Source organism: Perca fluviatilis, chromosome 8, assembly GCF_010015445.1.
Source record: "Perca fluviatilis chromosome 8, GENO_Pfluv_1.0, whole genome shotgun sequence".
NCBI lineage: Eukaryota > Metazoa > Chordata > Actinopteri > Perciformes > Percidae > Perca > Perca fluviatilis.
The window spans coordinates 29,248,606-29,263,895 of record NC_053119.1 but is presented as its reverse complement, the minus strand read 5'-3'; the positions used below and the strand labels follow the sequence as shown (position 1 = coordinate 29,263,895).

At 39.4% G+C, this 15,290-nt stretch overlaps 1 protein-coding gene across 5 annotated transcripts in view; it reads right to left on the bottom strand.

Moving 5' to 3' along the window:
* mapk8ip1a (mitogen-activated protein kinase 8 interacting protein 1a) overlaps nucleotides 1–15,290 on the bottom strand; it is a 37,284-nt gene that overhangs the window by 7,807 nt on the left and 14,187 nt on the right. For 2 of the 5 annotated variants that reach the window (XM_039809579.1, XM_039809578.1), the window contains 6 exons: nucleotides 13,571–14,143; nucleotides 7,169–7,753; nucleotides 5,450–5,707; nucleotides 1,406–1,481; nucleotides 1,149–1,315; nucleotides 947–1,050 (listed from right to left, as the gene is read on the bottom strand). In XM_039809579.1, coding sequence (XP_039665513.1) covers nucleotides 947–1,050; nucleotides 1,149–1,315; nucleotides 1,406–1,481; nucleotides 5,450–5,707; nucleotides 7,169–7,753; nucleotides 13,571–14,143 — 1,763 coding nt within the window. The remainder of the gene's footprint in view (nucleotides 1–946; nucleotides 1,051–1,148; nucleotides 1,316–1,405; nucleotides 1,482–5,449; nucleotides 5,708–7,168; nucleotides 7,754–13,570; nucleotides 14,144–15,290) is intronic. The other 3 variants (XM_039809581.1, XM_039809580.1, XM_039809582.1) reach the window with 2 other exon arrangements.

The window sequence follows — 15,290 nt, the reverse complement described above, 5'->3', positions numbered from 1 at the left end:
GGAGAAAAGTTAGATAGAAAAATAAGTGCACTCAGGAGCCACCACTCAGTCCAGTCCGGTCTCATTTTCTACTGCTACGATGTGACAAGTGGTTCTTGCCAGTCACCAAGATAACGTGTATGGTAACATTATAATGTTTAACACACTGATTAAAGAATTTTAGCCTGTGATCATTTTGACCATGGATAACAGCGCTGGGCTACCCCCAATAAAGACAACAATTTTCATGATCCCAGGCTACTTCAACACGCCATCAAAAACTAATTTCAGACCCCATTCTTACGTTAGATTTTTTTTTCACTTTTTTCATATTGCCCGTTGACTGCTGCATTCATTTCTTCGTTTTGACCACTTGGAAGCAGAAGGATTTCAAAACAAGCTGACAGACAAACTATCTTGATGTATTATCACCTTATAAAGTTGTTATGGCTAACATGTTAGCAAACTTAACTAAGCTTTTATACAGTACATTTAGCTGAGACAGAGCAACCTTAACATATTGGAGTTGTGTTTGTGTTCAATATTCACTCTCCATTTAGCTGTCAAATGTGAAAAAAATGTTCTCTTTAGCTGATAAATGCTTTACAATGTTCACCTGTCACTATTACATTAGCTAAAATAGGTTAAAAATGTTGGTACTAATTCTCTGTTGGTTTGTTTGTGGGTTTCTGTGAGTGACCCATTTCATTTATTTGATAGGCCAACCTTATCAGTAATTTGTTTTGTTGGGATCCCCAACAGTTTTTATTTATCTTCTGTTTCATTAATAATAATTTTAAAAGGATAAAAGATATCAGTATGAACTAAGACATATTAAAATATAAAAGGACAGGTTCAAAAGCATTAAAACTTTCCTGCAATTAGCTTGTATTTGGTTACACCCTGTCACTATAACCTGATAATCAGCTTTCATGGTATGGTTCTGTTGTACAGTGTCTGTTTGCACCTTCTGCATCGCAGCACAAAGCATGTCGTTGCCCTTGTGGATCGGGACCTGTACTGAACCCAGGAACCGCCCCTGGAACTGCTCTATCCAGCCATCTTTCTGGACTATGAGAAGAAAGGAGAACAAAAAAAACATCTTACATTTTAAATGTCGCTGATGATGGTGGTATTCGGTTTTTACATTCCATTTTTTTGCAATATACCTTGGTTATATTCTTTGGCCACTCTGACAGCATAGAAGGCAGGGAAGATCCCGGTCGCTCCAGTCCTCATGTTGTAACCCTGACACCACAGATCCTCAGACTGGTTCAGCATTAACACTGGGTCATCTGCCTCTAGGTAAAGCTCATCTGCATGACGAGGGACAAACCTAAAAACGGGCATAAAAAATACAGATTTCAGTCTAATGTGTTTATTTGGACCTGTCACAATTAGTTTGTGTATGTTCATATGTTTTAACCTGTAGGCAGCTCTGTGGCTCTGTTGTCTCTCCACTCCATCCAAAACACAGGAGAACACACCAAATGACCCAGCACCTGAATGATACAGCATTGATGTTACACTCACAATTATCTGTATTTTGTGTCATAGCAGCCTGTAATGAAAAAAAGTCAAGTGATCCAATTTGGACTGACACTTTGCAATAATTACAGAGTTTGTCTGTGATCTCTATCACGTGCGACTTGGCACGAACACAGTGTGATAATATTAGTCCCTTGCGAATAAATATTTCTGTGATTTGGGGTCGTATTGGCTGCGTTGGCAATAGTAAACGAAAGTTCTGACCGAGCCTTGACATCACATCCGGGAAATAATGTCAGTAAATTTGAGTAAAGTACAGACTTTGCTTATCCAGTTTGAAGAACTTTACTAATATTCAAGCGACATTAACACGGCATGTTCTGGAATATACATACTTCCTACTATGATAGCTCATATTGTCCCTTGGTTTTTGCATTACTTCCTTACATATAACACTGTTAGGGTTGGGTACCGAAACACAGTGCCAGTTATTACATTATTAATCAATCATTTAATGTTGACCATATGGCCTTAGCAATAAACAAGCCGTTCTTTAATGTCGCCAACTGTCAAAATGACAGGAGCACAAAATGTGCTCCTTTTTTTATATTATATACATTATAAATATATTATATATTTCGGTTCAGGTTCAGGCACCGGCACCATTTTAAAAGTATTGATTTAGCACCGGTATCGGAAAAAACCCAAACGATACCCAACCCTACTGAACATAGACCATCCTGTCCTCTAGCGACTACTCACTGTACAGACAATAGCAATGCATATCAACACACTGCCTATTCTAGTCACTATAGACCATTTCACAGTTACACATAAGTTACATTTAAACATAAGCATTCTAAATGTATTCTAGTTTATTTCTTGTTGCGGTCAATAAAACATAAACGTTTATAAGGTTCCTTGGTTGCAGTGTATGTGAATGACATCAGTTGACAGGAAGTTAACAAAATTTGGGAGCAGCGAACTCCGTCCACACAAGTGTTTTTAGCTCCAGTAGAAGAACTAATCTCCGTTTAAACTAACACGCCCAAACCTCATAAACATTAATTTGTATACTGGGCATGCGCGTGCCGGGGCTAACAGGAGGCAGCATGTATACTCCGCCCGTTGTTGGTAGTTGCTATGGTAACGTTAGTAGGTTAGTCTCAGATAACTAGACGTCATGACCAATAAGACCCAATCAGTCGGTGAAACGTAGGCGTCAATATCAGTTCTGCCAAAGGTCTCTGTTTGCGGCCATTGAGACTGCAACACAAACCTGCAGATTCCAAACCAAAACAGGGTCAGAAGTGTTTTCGAATGTCTCTGGTTTAGGGGATCGAAAATGCCAGCGCAGTGTGAATGCAAGTTGTAAATGTAGCAAAGTAAATGTGGCCTAAGAGGTGAACTCTCAGCCCTAGAGACCAGGAGGTGCTGAATGAAAGGATCATAAAAGATCTCAATCATCCCAACAACAGACTCCTCTCTCTGCTGCAGTCAGGTCAACTCATAATTATAATCCATCCGCCTGCCACACAACGCATATGTTATACTATGTGCCGGTTGTATCGTTTCATTTTCCCTAAAACTAATCCATTGTCCTAGTGTTTCATTCCTCTGAAAACTTACTGATATGTTGTTTTTATTGTTTCTTTTGTAAAATATTTCATTTTATTTGGTTTATTTCATTCTATAGATTTCTATTCCATTATGTATTTCTTACTATTTATAATTATTTGCTAGAGATAGGCACAAAAGAACTTCACAACACGTTGTACTGTGTATGATTGTGTAAGTGACAAACAGCGACATACCAATGGTCAAAAGCTGTACAGGTTGCTGTAATTCGATCTACAGAAATAAAGGCTATTGAATCAACATATTTCTTTGATCAGTGGGAAAAATGTTAACTGCTCCTATCAACTGTTACTGCAGCTTCCATATTAACTGAAAATGACTGCTGGGATGGATATATTAAATCACTTGCTAAGAATGGCTAAGGGCAAAGTGAACAAGAAATTGGCTAGCGTATACAATACACCAATGTCAGGCTGAATGACAGAAGTGAAACAAAATGGCATTTCAGTCTGATTAACAGGCTACACCAGATGTAATCTCACCGCCTCCATGAAGGCCAATTAATGAACTGCCAATGTCTCAAACATCATGTTTTTTTCCACTTTATCTTCTGGTCTCAATAATAAATTTCACTTTTTTTCTCCAATGTGTTTAAGTAGGTATTTTTAAAAATGATTTATGATGATTTAATAAATCCAAAACATTTTAAAATGTGCTACATTTCATTTTCAACCAACCCTATTTTCCTATGTTTTTGTGTCTACGTGACTGATGGGAATAACAATCTTTGAAATTGGTCGGCAGCAGCAAAACAAGCTACAAGGTAAGTTAATAGGGCAATTGTGTAGCTTGTATTTACCTTCACAAAAGTGTTTGTTTCACAAAAGTGCTCGTTTTGCCACTGACCGGCTCAGATTAATATTTTAAGTGTCTGACAACATGGAAAGGATTGCTAAGGAGGTTGACCTTTCTGTTAAAGAGTAAGATCCTTTATTTAAACATAAAAACATCTGCAAAATTGCGTTCGCTAAAACCACCAGACTCCATGTAAATAAACAGTAATTTTAGCATCGTAAAATACACTTCTTTCAAAGTTGACAGAAACAATATAAAACTGTGAAAAGCCGTTTTGGGTCATCGTTCCACTTTTCCAACCATCACAACTCTATTTTTGGTTGAAATAAACACATAGTTTACCGATTTACATGTGATAATATGATGGCTCTATACACGCTAAAAGCATTGGTTTTTTTAAATGGAGTCTGGTGGGTTTAGCGCTAGCCACTTAAGAGCGGTTTCTGGTTAAACAAAAAGGTCTCAAAGAGGTTTTAAAGGTCTATCACTGAAGGGATCATTTCCATAATGTTGTCGGACACTTAGAATATTAATGTGATTTAATGGCAAAACGAGCACTTTTGTGAAGGTAAATACAAGCTGGACAATTGCCCTATTAACTTACATTGTAGCTTGTTTCGTTTCGTTTGTCTCTTGCTTAATACTGGACCAATGTCAAAGATTTTTGTTCCCGGGGCGGCCTCTAGCTCACCCAGTAAGAGCGTTCGCCCTATGTTGGCTGAGTCCAACAGCGGCGCAGGCTCAAATCTGACCTGCTGACCTTTGTTGCGTGTCATCCCCCATCTCTCTCCACCTTTCATGCCTATCCACTGTCTCTGTAATAAAGGGAAAAGCCCCCAAAAAATTATCTTTAAAAAAAAAAGATTTTTGTTCCCATCAGTCACAAAAACATAGGAACATAGGGTCCAGGTGGAAAAGCTTCAACATACTCACTTAGTAATGATACAACAACTGTATCTGAGGTGACGAATAAAGAGAACTTCCACTATATATATATATATATATATTTATATATATATATGTATATATATATACCTAGTCAAGACTATTTAATTATATGTATTTCTTGGCCTGTCATTTTTGGTATATCAATGCATATACTGATAAGCTTAGATCATATTTCCTCTCTACCGTCTGTACAATAAAATGTCAGTGGAGAACTGTAGGAGAATTTGCATGAATTTGCAGGAATTATGAATTATTTAGACTAATAATAAAGGAAGGATAATCAAAGAAGGGTATATGTCAACGTTCAGTCAGTTTTTTTTTTTTCAAAAGTTCAAATATTTTAAACAAAATTGTGAATGAAAGTGAAGTTGTATGGAATCGTCCATGTTATTTTTGGGTAATCAAAATTAGGTAAAATAACCCATATTTCTGATATAGAAATTAGGAAACTGGTCAAATTTGACCCAAAGACAACATAAAGGTTAAAAGACAGGCAGGAAGCAACTTAAATTAGTTATCGTTAACGTGCCTGAACTCACAGGATCCTAATTTGTAAATTAGTTTTTGATTTAAAGTTAATATTTTTGAAGAATATACAAACCAGTGGTGCTGTAATGACTGCTGTTGTTGGAAAACAGGTTGAGGAACTTCTTACTTCTGGAAGTTCTGGCCCTTCCTCCGTTAGACTCCTCTTCCTCTGAAGTTGTGGTTGATGTTACCTTGGACTGTTTGCAGATCCTTGCCACAACTTCCCTCCTCCTCTTCACCTCCTCCTCTCTCCTTCTCTTCACATCCTCTTCCCTCCTTTTCTTCTTCTCATCCTCCTCCTTTCTTCTCTTTTCCTCCTCTTTCCTCCTCTCTTGGAGCAGAAAAACAAGGAAAGGTTAAACTATTAGCAGCAAGAAACCAAAACCCAAGAACTGGGCAAACAGGTTTGATAACAACTTCAGACAATATTATATGCACAATTATGTAGTACAAAGAGTGTGCTCCATCTGTCCAGTGGTGTTCCACAAGGCCCTCTTTTCTCTTTTTATGTTCCAACTTAATAACATGATACATTATATATTTTTCTGTTGATATGCAGATAGTCTATATCCACAATGTTCCACTTCCGGGATTGCTCCGTTGCTGCCCGGATAAAGCTATAGAATAACGACGATGCTAATTTAGCTAACTTTACCTATCAACAATAACAGTCTGTGGTAAGCAAAGACCAGGATTGCCACAATTTGTTATAAATCGACCTGTGATTAGGGATGTATGATACCACAGTCGACTAATTCAGCAGGTATACAGTAGTGCACAGAAGCCCCATGGCACGCATCGAGCAACTGGCGTTAACTCGGCAACTGATCCCAACTGACTGACTGATTAACGGAGCACAATAATGCTTCCCTAAGGATGAAGCCTTTTCATTTTAGACTTTAAAGCAACACTATGTAACTTTTAGCCCTACAGGTTGTTTCATTGGAACTACAACTCACGCTACCCGACGCGAGTTGTAGTTCCAATGAGACAACCTGTAGGGGGACCGTACACAGGATGTCTTATAATCTAATGAAATGTGCTTAGAACACGTGTCAAACTCAAGGCCCGCGGCCCGAACTCGGCCCCTTGCAGATTTTTACCTGGCCCGTGTATCAATTTAGGTTCACAATAAATTTTGGCACACCTAGTTTTTTTCAGGCATTTTTTATGATGTTTTTGGCACTTTTTCAAAGTTTTTGTCACTTTACCCAATGTGTTGTCAGCGTTTTTGTCACGTTCTGTTTTTAACCACTTTTTCCGATGTATTTTCAAATTTTTGTCACTTTTTCTGATGATTTTGCCGCCTTTTCATTTTGTCACTTTTGTTATTTTTTGCCGCTTTTGCAACGTTTTTGTTGCTTTTGCAATGTTTTTGTCCCTTTTTCTGAAGTTTTTGCCGCTTTTTCCGACCTTTTTTGACGCTTTTTTCTCTGATGGCTAAGGAACTTTTTTGCTGGGGGCTTAAAGTCGACCAAACTGTAAGTAAGAAGGCTATATGAGCCATGCAATAACACAGTCAAAGATATTTGACTTTTTGCCTTAAACAAAAGCATGTCAATAAACTGAAACTAAAATGTCTGGCTCTAGATGTGATTCTCATTTTCCAGTGTGGCCCTTAGTGAAGTTGAGTTTGACACTCCTGGCTTGGAACATTCATGCTCCAAAAGGGATAAACCTTCTACATTTAATGAACTTACCCCATGAGCTTGGCCACTGTTATACCAACTCATGATACTGATTTGTGACAGAAGTGAGCTCAGCCATGTTAAAAAGGAATCTGTATGATTACCTTGCTTCTTTGCTTCCTCTCTCCCCTTTCTCTCCTCCTCATACTCTGGGTCTTCCTCCTCATTGGCTGACTGATAGACCGTCTCTGCATCGCTGTCATCATTGTGCTCGTTGTAACCGTGAAAGCAGTCCTTGAGGCTGACCAACTCCAATTGAGCGTGTTCATCGACCACCAGAGTGTACTTAACAGAGTCATAATTTAACCCTGCTGTAGCTTCACTCTTTGGTACAGTCTGAGCAGCCGCACGATCTCCCTGAGTGACAGATTCGGTGCTATCCACCTCAATGTTATTGTCACCTTTTTCTCCCCCTGCATGGACCTTTGACTTAGTAGAGTCCATCTCTGTTTTTTCATTACCTGCAAGGCAGTGGGTTGGACCATTCTGGACGTTCACAGAGGGAGTTGGAGTTCCCTCCCCCTCTTCTTCTCTGATGTCAGGGTTGGTTCGGTGGGATAGAGAGGGATGCAGGGGCCCTGGTGGGGGGGCCTCTGTGTCTGAGCTCAGTGACATTCTGTTTGACCCCCCCTCGCTGCTGGACCGGGAGAGGATAGGGGGGTTGTCTTGGGTCCTGTCATGGTTTTGGCCTATGAACACAAATTATGGACACTGGTTAGATATAACAAGAGTCATTTGTGAACTGATTGCAAACTGTTTTGGGAATAAAATGCAGACAAAGTTTTTTATGAACCACTTCACATACCTGGATTCAGATCTGCTTACTCCACTGACACATGCCTCACTTATCTTTGTAATTACATCAGACAAGAAAGTGAAAAAGGTAACTACACTGGCATGGTGTTACTGGACTTACAAAAAACATTTGACACAGTGGACCACTCTATTCTTTTATCTTATTTAGGTTTTATTTGGCACAAGACATAAGCTACAAAAGGCACCTGTGCTAAAAGTCACATGTAACGAAAATGAAATTGAAGCAAAGGATACTGTTACATATCTAGGTATTAGACTGGACCAGACACTGTCTGGATATTCCATTGTAAAGAAATTACTGAACAAAAGTGCCTGCAAATTGAAATTCTTATACCATAATACAAGGCAGTTTGACTTAAAAATAAAAAAACTCCTCGGGCCCTATCTTGCACTCAGCGCAATTGCCTTTGTACACCGACGCATGTATCATTCCTATTTTGCACCCGACGCACAGCGAACTTTTCCCTCCACAGACGCACGTCGGTAAATTAGGGAATGTATTTGCGCTCCCGGGGGCGGTTCAGCGAAAAGAGCAGGCGTGTTCAGGCGCAAACGTTACTTTGTGCTATTCTGCAGTTTCAGAAAACAATTCCGCCACTGACCAGGAAAAACCTGGTCTAAAGTCAGTGGCGCTAGTCTAAAGTCAGTAGCGCGTTATTCAGATGCTATTTTAGGGGCGCATGCTTAGCCATAATGTAGCGTGTGCACAACGCGTGTACACTTCTCTCATCTAAATGGAAGCAGCAGTTCCCATTTTTGAAAACCATACATAATTACAAAGGAAAATATTACTGAAAATGCGCTTCATGTGTTTGATAGATCAGGAGGCACTTACAGTCCTCAAAAAGTCGCAGCATTCTTTGTGGCTTGTTGTGTTTTACACATTTCCATGAATCATGGATGTGTTGATGACATAAATGAAGAAATATTAGAGGACTTAAGGAGACGTGATGTTGAACTACGGTGGGATTGGACACTCCGGCGGAATCTGGTCCGGGAGTAATGCGCGATGCGCTCCTGATGGAGCGGGTGGACGGAGATGGAGTGGGGGGGAGGAGGAAGGGGCACAACAGGTGCAGGTGGTGCGTTTGGAGGCCCACGCTCCATTGCTGCAGCAATCCTCTCCAGACTTGAGGAGATACGCCCGAGTGGCCGCAGCAACATCGCCACCCAGCCAAGACGGGCATTTATTACTTTGCCGCATCTCGCATCGGCAGCTCCCGCTGGCGTGCGCCAGGCAAATCCGCCGTCATAACAGCAATCCGCCATGGAACAAGCACGCTGCTCTTAAAGGGAATGTGAGATGACGCTCTGATTGGTTTATTGCACGTTACGCCCAAACCACACCTAGCTACTTCAGACCAACCCATTTTAGATTTGCGTCGGGCGCAAGAGTCATTTATCCCGCCGGTATAATAGCAACAGCGCCCGAGATCCGCCCACAAAGCTACTTGCGTTTTGCGTTTCATACTTGCGTTTCAGATCGTTAAAATAGGGGCCCTCGTCTCAGCACTCATTCAGTGCCATTTTGACTAAGCATGCTCAGCATGGTACAGTGGCCTGACAATGAAAATTAAAAATAAGATGCAGGTTATGCAAAACAATATGATCCGCTTCATACTGTCTAAACCGAATAAATTAGTTTAAGAGGGTAGAGTTCCTGCCTGTAAAGCTTAGGGTTGAACAACTTAAACTCAATCATATGTACAATATCATTAATGGTGTAGGCCCAAAGTATTTGGGATTTCAAATTCTGATGGTGCACACTCAACATGCCCATGAGACTAGGGCCAGTGTCCGTTCATGTAAGGTCCCATGTGCGAATAGTGAAGCAAGAAAATCCTTTTTTATACAGAAATTATTTTATGGAATAATCTTCCAATTAATATTAAAATGGCATAAACGAAAAGGGATTTTAAACATAAAATTAGGGTTTACTTGTGGAATAAAATAGATAATTAGGGGAAAATAGACTCTAGACTGGGGACCGGATAATTTATTGATTTGTAGCTCATGGTTTTTTATCTGGTACTTTTGATGTGTAGTTTTATTTATTTTCTTTTTTCTTCTTCTTTTTCACCCTTAGAAGGGCTGTATGTGTTTGCATGTGTTGCATGTCCTGTTCCCTTCCATCAGGGACCATGTTGGAAAAAAGTGTTCATCGCTTTTACATGTTATCCCTTGGATCCTCTTTCTATATCCATAAATACACCAAACCAAAACCAAAACATATGTAAAATACTGCACCTTAAACACATATGATTAGATTAGATGTACCTTCCATAGAAAGGTCATGTTGTAGCAAACTAGTACTATTTAGCAGAATACTAACAGACATTTCACAGCACTATTCAGTGTCTTTATTTGGCAAGACACTTAGCCCCTCAGGTTAAGGTAAAGGTGCTGTAACATTAGGCCGATATGGTCAGCTGTTGGAAAGTGTGTCTGAATATAAGTTGGCTTACCTGGGCTATCTATGGCTAGATAGCAAATATGCAAGGAAAGTGTGGTATTTTGTATTATTGTATATTATATGTTTACAATATGTTTGACTGACCAGTTTGGGACATGCAGTGCACCAAAGAAGGTGTGCGTCAGGCTGTATCGGACTCAAGGCGCTTTTCTGTTGTCTCAGACTTGTCTTAGACTCGACCAAATATTCTAGCTGAGCATGACCGAGTCCAGCATTATATGCTTTTGTTCTAAAGTAACTTCCTCATTCTAAACAAAAATGTTGATGAAGCGTTCTCGTTCAGAAAACAGGTATTAGTTTAATTCAAAATCCATCTAGAATGGGCGTCGAGATTGGTCGCCTGGTATACACCTGGCTGCATCATATACAGTAGGCTACCTCAATCATAGGGTATCAATCATTTTCATTTTGGCCACAGACAATGTCAAGTTCAAGAATGGGAACATTTCCATTTTATAATTAAAGTAAATAATATGGCCTAATTTGATCCCATAGTGTGTTACTCTGCACCTGCTTTTTGATTATTACAAATAATAAAGCCAAATCATCATCTTAAAGTAGAATATACAGTATACTGTCTCTCTTATCAAATAAATTATGAACAGGTAAGTGAGTAGTCTTAAAGAGGAATCTTTTTTTTCTGTCTCTGTATTGATTGTCTTTCATTTGGACTCAGTCTTGACTTGGACTCGAACTTTTTTGGACTCGGTCTTGACTTAGACTTGTCTTGGACTCGACAAAGGTGGACTTGACTACAACCCTGGAGTTAATGGTTTGTCTTACGCGCTCATATATATATGTATATGTATATATATATATATATTTTTTAGAAAACACGACAGCAAGTACATATCAAACACTTAGAAACGAAATAAAAAAAAAAGTCATAAATCTATTACAAACTTGGACAAACAGGCATGAATACACCTATAGGGCGACATGAGGTCAGCAATAGATTATGGCCATATACTATATGCAGCAGCAGCAAAGACATCACTGCAAAAAGTGGATCGACTACAGTGTTTAGGATTACATTAATGTATAGGAGCTATAAAGTCAACCCCCATTAATGCAGTAGGCGATTAGAAGCAGAGCGACGCCGCTGGAATTAAGAAGAGAGAAACTCGCACTTGCATACTCTGTTACTTTACATCATTTCTGTACTTGCAGTGTTTTGCTGGGGCATGTGTTTTGGGGGTTTGGGTGATTTTTACTATGCGTCGTTTCTGTATAAGCAGCACATTTCCTCCAATGGAAGTGTTTTGGGCCGTTGTAGTGTGTTTGCCCTGGTCAGCCACCGTACATAATCAATCCCATTTTCAGCAGCAGGCAGCATAAAACACAAAGTTAGAGACTAGCTGATGAAATTAGTGTCACATATACCAGCTAAAGTGCTGCATATTTCCCTAAGGAGTTAGTGAAGATTAAAAACAACAACAAAAATAAAAGGAAAGCGTATATTGGACTTCATCAGGTGGACACAAATCTTCCAAAAATATGCTAATGTTGCTCTAATGTTGGATGTGTACATTTCTTGCTAAAACACTCCCAATAACAACTTTATAGACAATAATATGTCATTGTTAAGTTTTCAGCATGTTCTGCTGTGCCAACAATTAAAAAAAAAAGAGGCTAATGCAGCTTTAAACCCAAATGACAGATTAGTCATAATTAGGTTGTGTAATGATTAAGGAGGAGGAATAACCTAAATTGGTTTTAATTATTTCATCATAAGGAATAACTTTTCAATTTTCTGATGACCCCCATGTCATACACATTTGCATTTACTGTACACATTCATATTACCAACAGTAAGATGCCACGTGATTTCAGTGACCCCCTGAACCTTTAATATTTGGGTACACTTATATAACTAATCTGTCACCTACTCTGAGGTTTGCACTCTTCAAAGTGGTTTCTTGTTTTATAATAAAACTACCATTAATGAGTATTTTGTGCTGCTATTCCATATCCCCATAGTTACCCTTTATCAAAAGTAGCCAGTGTTTTCATCAGAGATTCATTCTTGTGAGGTTGTAAATGAAACTAAAACAGTTTTAGACCATAAGGCATTTAGTCTATATCCTTGATGTTCCACCTCCAGGATTGCAGGAAAATCCACTAGATGCATGTCTTTTCGGCAATTTCCGTTTCCTTCTGCTTTGTTTTTTGTTGGAATTTTAAACTCCAGTGGATTTATGAGGACTATGGTTAACTGCTCCTCAGATCTCTGCAGGGTAAAATGAGACAGCTAGCTAGACCATCTGTCCAATCTGAGTTTTCTCTCGCACGACTATTTTGCAGTGGCTCCGTCCTTAGCACCACCCAAGAAAATTGTGATTGGTTTAAAGAAATGCCAATAAACCAGAGCACGTTTTTCTCCCATCCCGGGATGCTGTGTGGACTAGCCAGACCCTCCTCCGCTCCGCAGCATGTGGATAGTCTGGCAAAGCGAGACTATAAGACAATATACCAAATACACTACTTTATTTCCTTTCATTTTACAGGTCACATTGTTCCTTACTCTTTACTAAAAATGAACTCATGTAACTGTAATTTTAGAAGAATGCTCCTGCAAAGGACTGTGTCATTTGGTATTAATTTCAAGTGGAATGAGGACAGTATTCAATTGGTACTCTTCCAAATAGTTAATTCCAATAGAAAGAAGGTTTAGAAAGTGATTAAGTCAGTGCATAGCAGGTCACCTGAATGTGCAAAAATTAAAAGTAAAATTTTGTCTCTCCATATAGCTAGCATACAATTCAACAACTAATACAGAATACAGTTTCCCATCCTAAATCATTATAAACTTTGGTTTTAACACCGATGTTTATTCCTGTTGGTTTTGTCTTTAACAGTTATTTCAATACAATTCCTTTGGTAATCAAGCAATCTATAATTTCCCTGTTCTGAATGTAAATGAAAGAGTTTTTACTTAGATTGTGCCAGAAAGTATTGGGGTGGGGAGCAGGGCTCTACCTTACGATCTACTTTACACATTTGACTTTACTGTAGTTGTCATGATGATAATAAAGGCGTATGAATGCTATCTTGTTGATGTAACTGTTGTGATCTCTCCTTTTTAATAATAAATCTCACAATGGAAGATGGCAAATAAAATAAATAGAGGGTATGAAGAAAAAAAATGACTATGTCAGCCTACACTCCCTTTGGCAAAAACACCCACCACCCTGTTCTCTAAAAGTGGGTTCATTACCTTGGTCTTGGGTCTTGTCCTGGTTTCTTGGTGCTACAGGCGTGCGTGGGACCACCATGGCTGGCAGATAAACTTCCTGGTTAGACAGTATGTTATTTGGCTTGAATGCCCCTCCTCTGTTAACCCCTTTGGCACCTACTTTCCCTTTCCCATCAGCCCCCCGGCTTTTCAGTCCATTTGTTTCTCTTGGCCTTTGATGTGTATTTTTCTCCTTCTCCTTCCCCTTGGACTCCTCACACAGTCTTCCTCCTCTTCTCTCTTCCTTCCCTGCAGTCACTCCATCCTTTCCTCTTATGTCCACCAGGCTCCTCTCTCTCATCGCCGGTGCTCCTCTTCCTCCTCCTCTCCTTTGACTCCTTGGTGTCCTTGGTGTGCTGGAGGACTGCGTGTGCGTGGCCCCTGACACTTGTCTTTCCCGCAGTCGAGCGCGTGTATCTGCGGTGGTGGCAGCAGCCTGAGTGTTGGCTCTGCTATTTGCTCCATTGGCTGTGGGTGGTTTTGGTGCCGGGCGGCGCGTGTTGTGCCGAACTTTGTCCTCTGCTTTTGGTTGGATATCTGCTGGTGCTATATCCCCTAACACACACACACACACGCACGCACGCACACACACAAACACACACACACACACACACACGCACGCATGCACACATACACACACACACACACACACACAAAAACAAACAAAAGTATCAGATTATGTATTAGGCAACCAGAGGGATTATCAAAGTAGCCTACAGTAAGCAGTTTATCCTGAATAAATACGAGTTACAGGAGCTGAGGAAAAATCCACATGATCATTTGGAATATTTCAATAATATTTTCACTACATTCTTGAGGATCATTCTTGAGGTCACTCTGGTACTGTCATCACTTTACTGTAATGTTGCAGCTGGTAAAGGTGGGGCTACCTTTAATTACTTTGTATATTGCTGGGTAGTCTAACCTATCATAATAGATCATAATTTCATTATAATATAATTATTTATAAATTAGTTGATTTATATTATGTATTAATTATTAAAAAATAATTGTAATTATTATATAATAATATTTATTCAAAATCTGCAAAGTAACTAGTAAATACAGCTTTCAAATAAATGTAGTGCAGTTTATGTTACAATATTGGCCTCCACATTGTAGTACAGTAAAGAAGTAGAAAGTAGAATAAAATGGAAATACCAAAGTAAAGTACAAGAATCTCAAAACTGTACTTAAGTGAAGTACTTGAGTAAATGTACTGAGTTACATTCCACCACTGAGAAATTCAAACCCCAGTTTCCTCAAAAGCTTTGAACAACCATTTCCGAAATGTGAGTTTGTGCACAGAATACATCTGGTCATCCCGGTGACTGTGGCATCAGGAGAGCGCAGCTTTTTAAAGTCTCAGGACAAAAGGATGTTGCATCCAAGACGAATTACACAAATCTTACTGCTGAGTTTGCTGCCAAGAAAGCAATTATTTTACATAGTGTTGCCATACTAAAATGTGCCAACATGACTTTCAGAAAACTTTCTACAAGTTGTTCTATTCTTTGGCTTTAAGTGAAAGTGATGAAATGATACTACAGTAAAAATGGCTGTTGTGTGTGAGCGTAGTCTCACTTTGCCAAACCTTCCTCCACAGCGCTGTGGAGGAAGGTCTGACGAGTCCACACAGCATTCCGAGGTTGGGAGAAAAATGTGTTCTGGATTATTGCCATTTCTTTAAACCAATCACAAT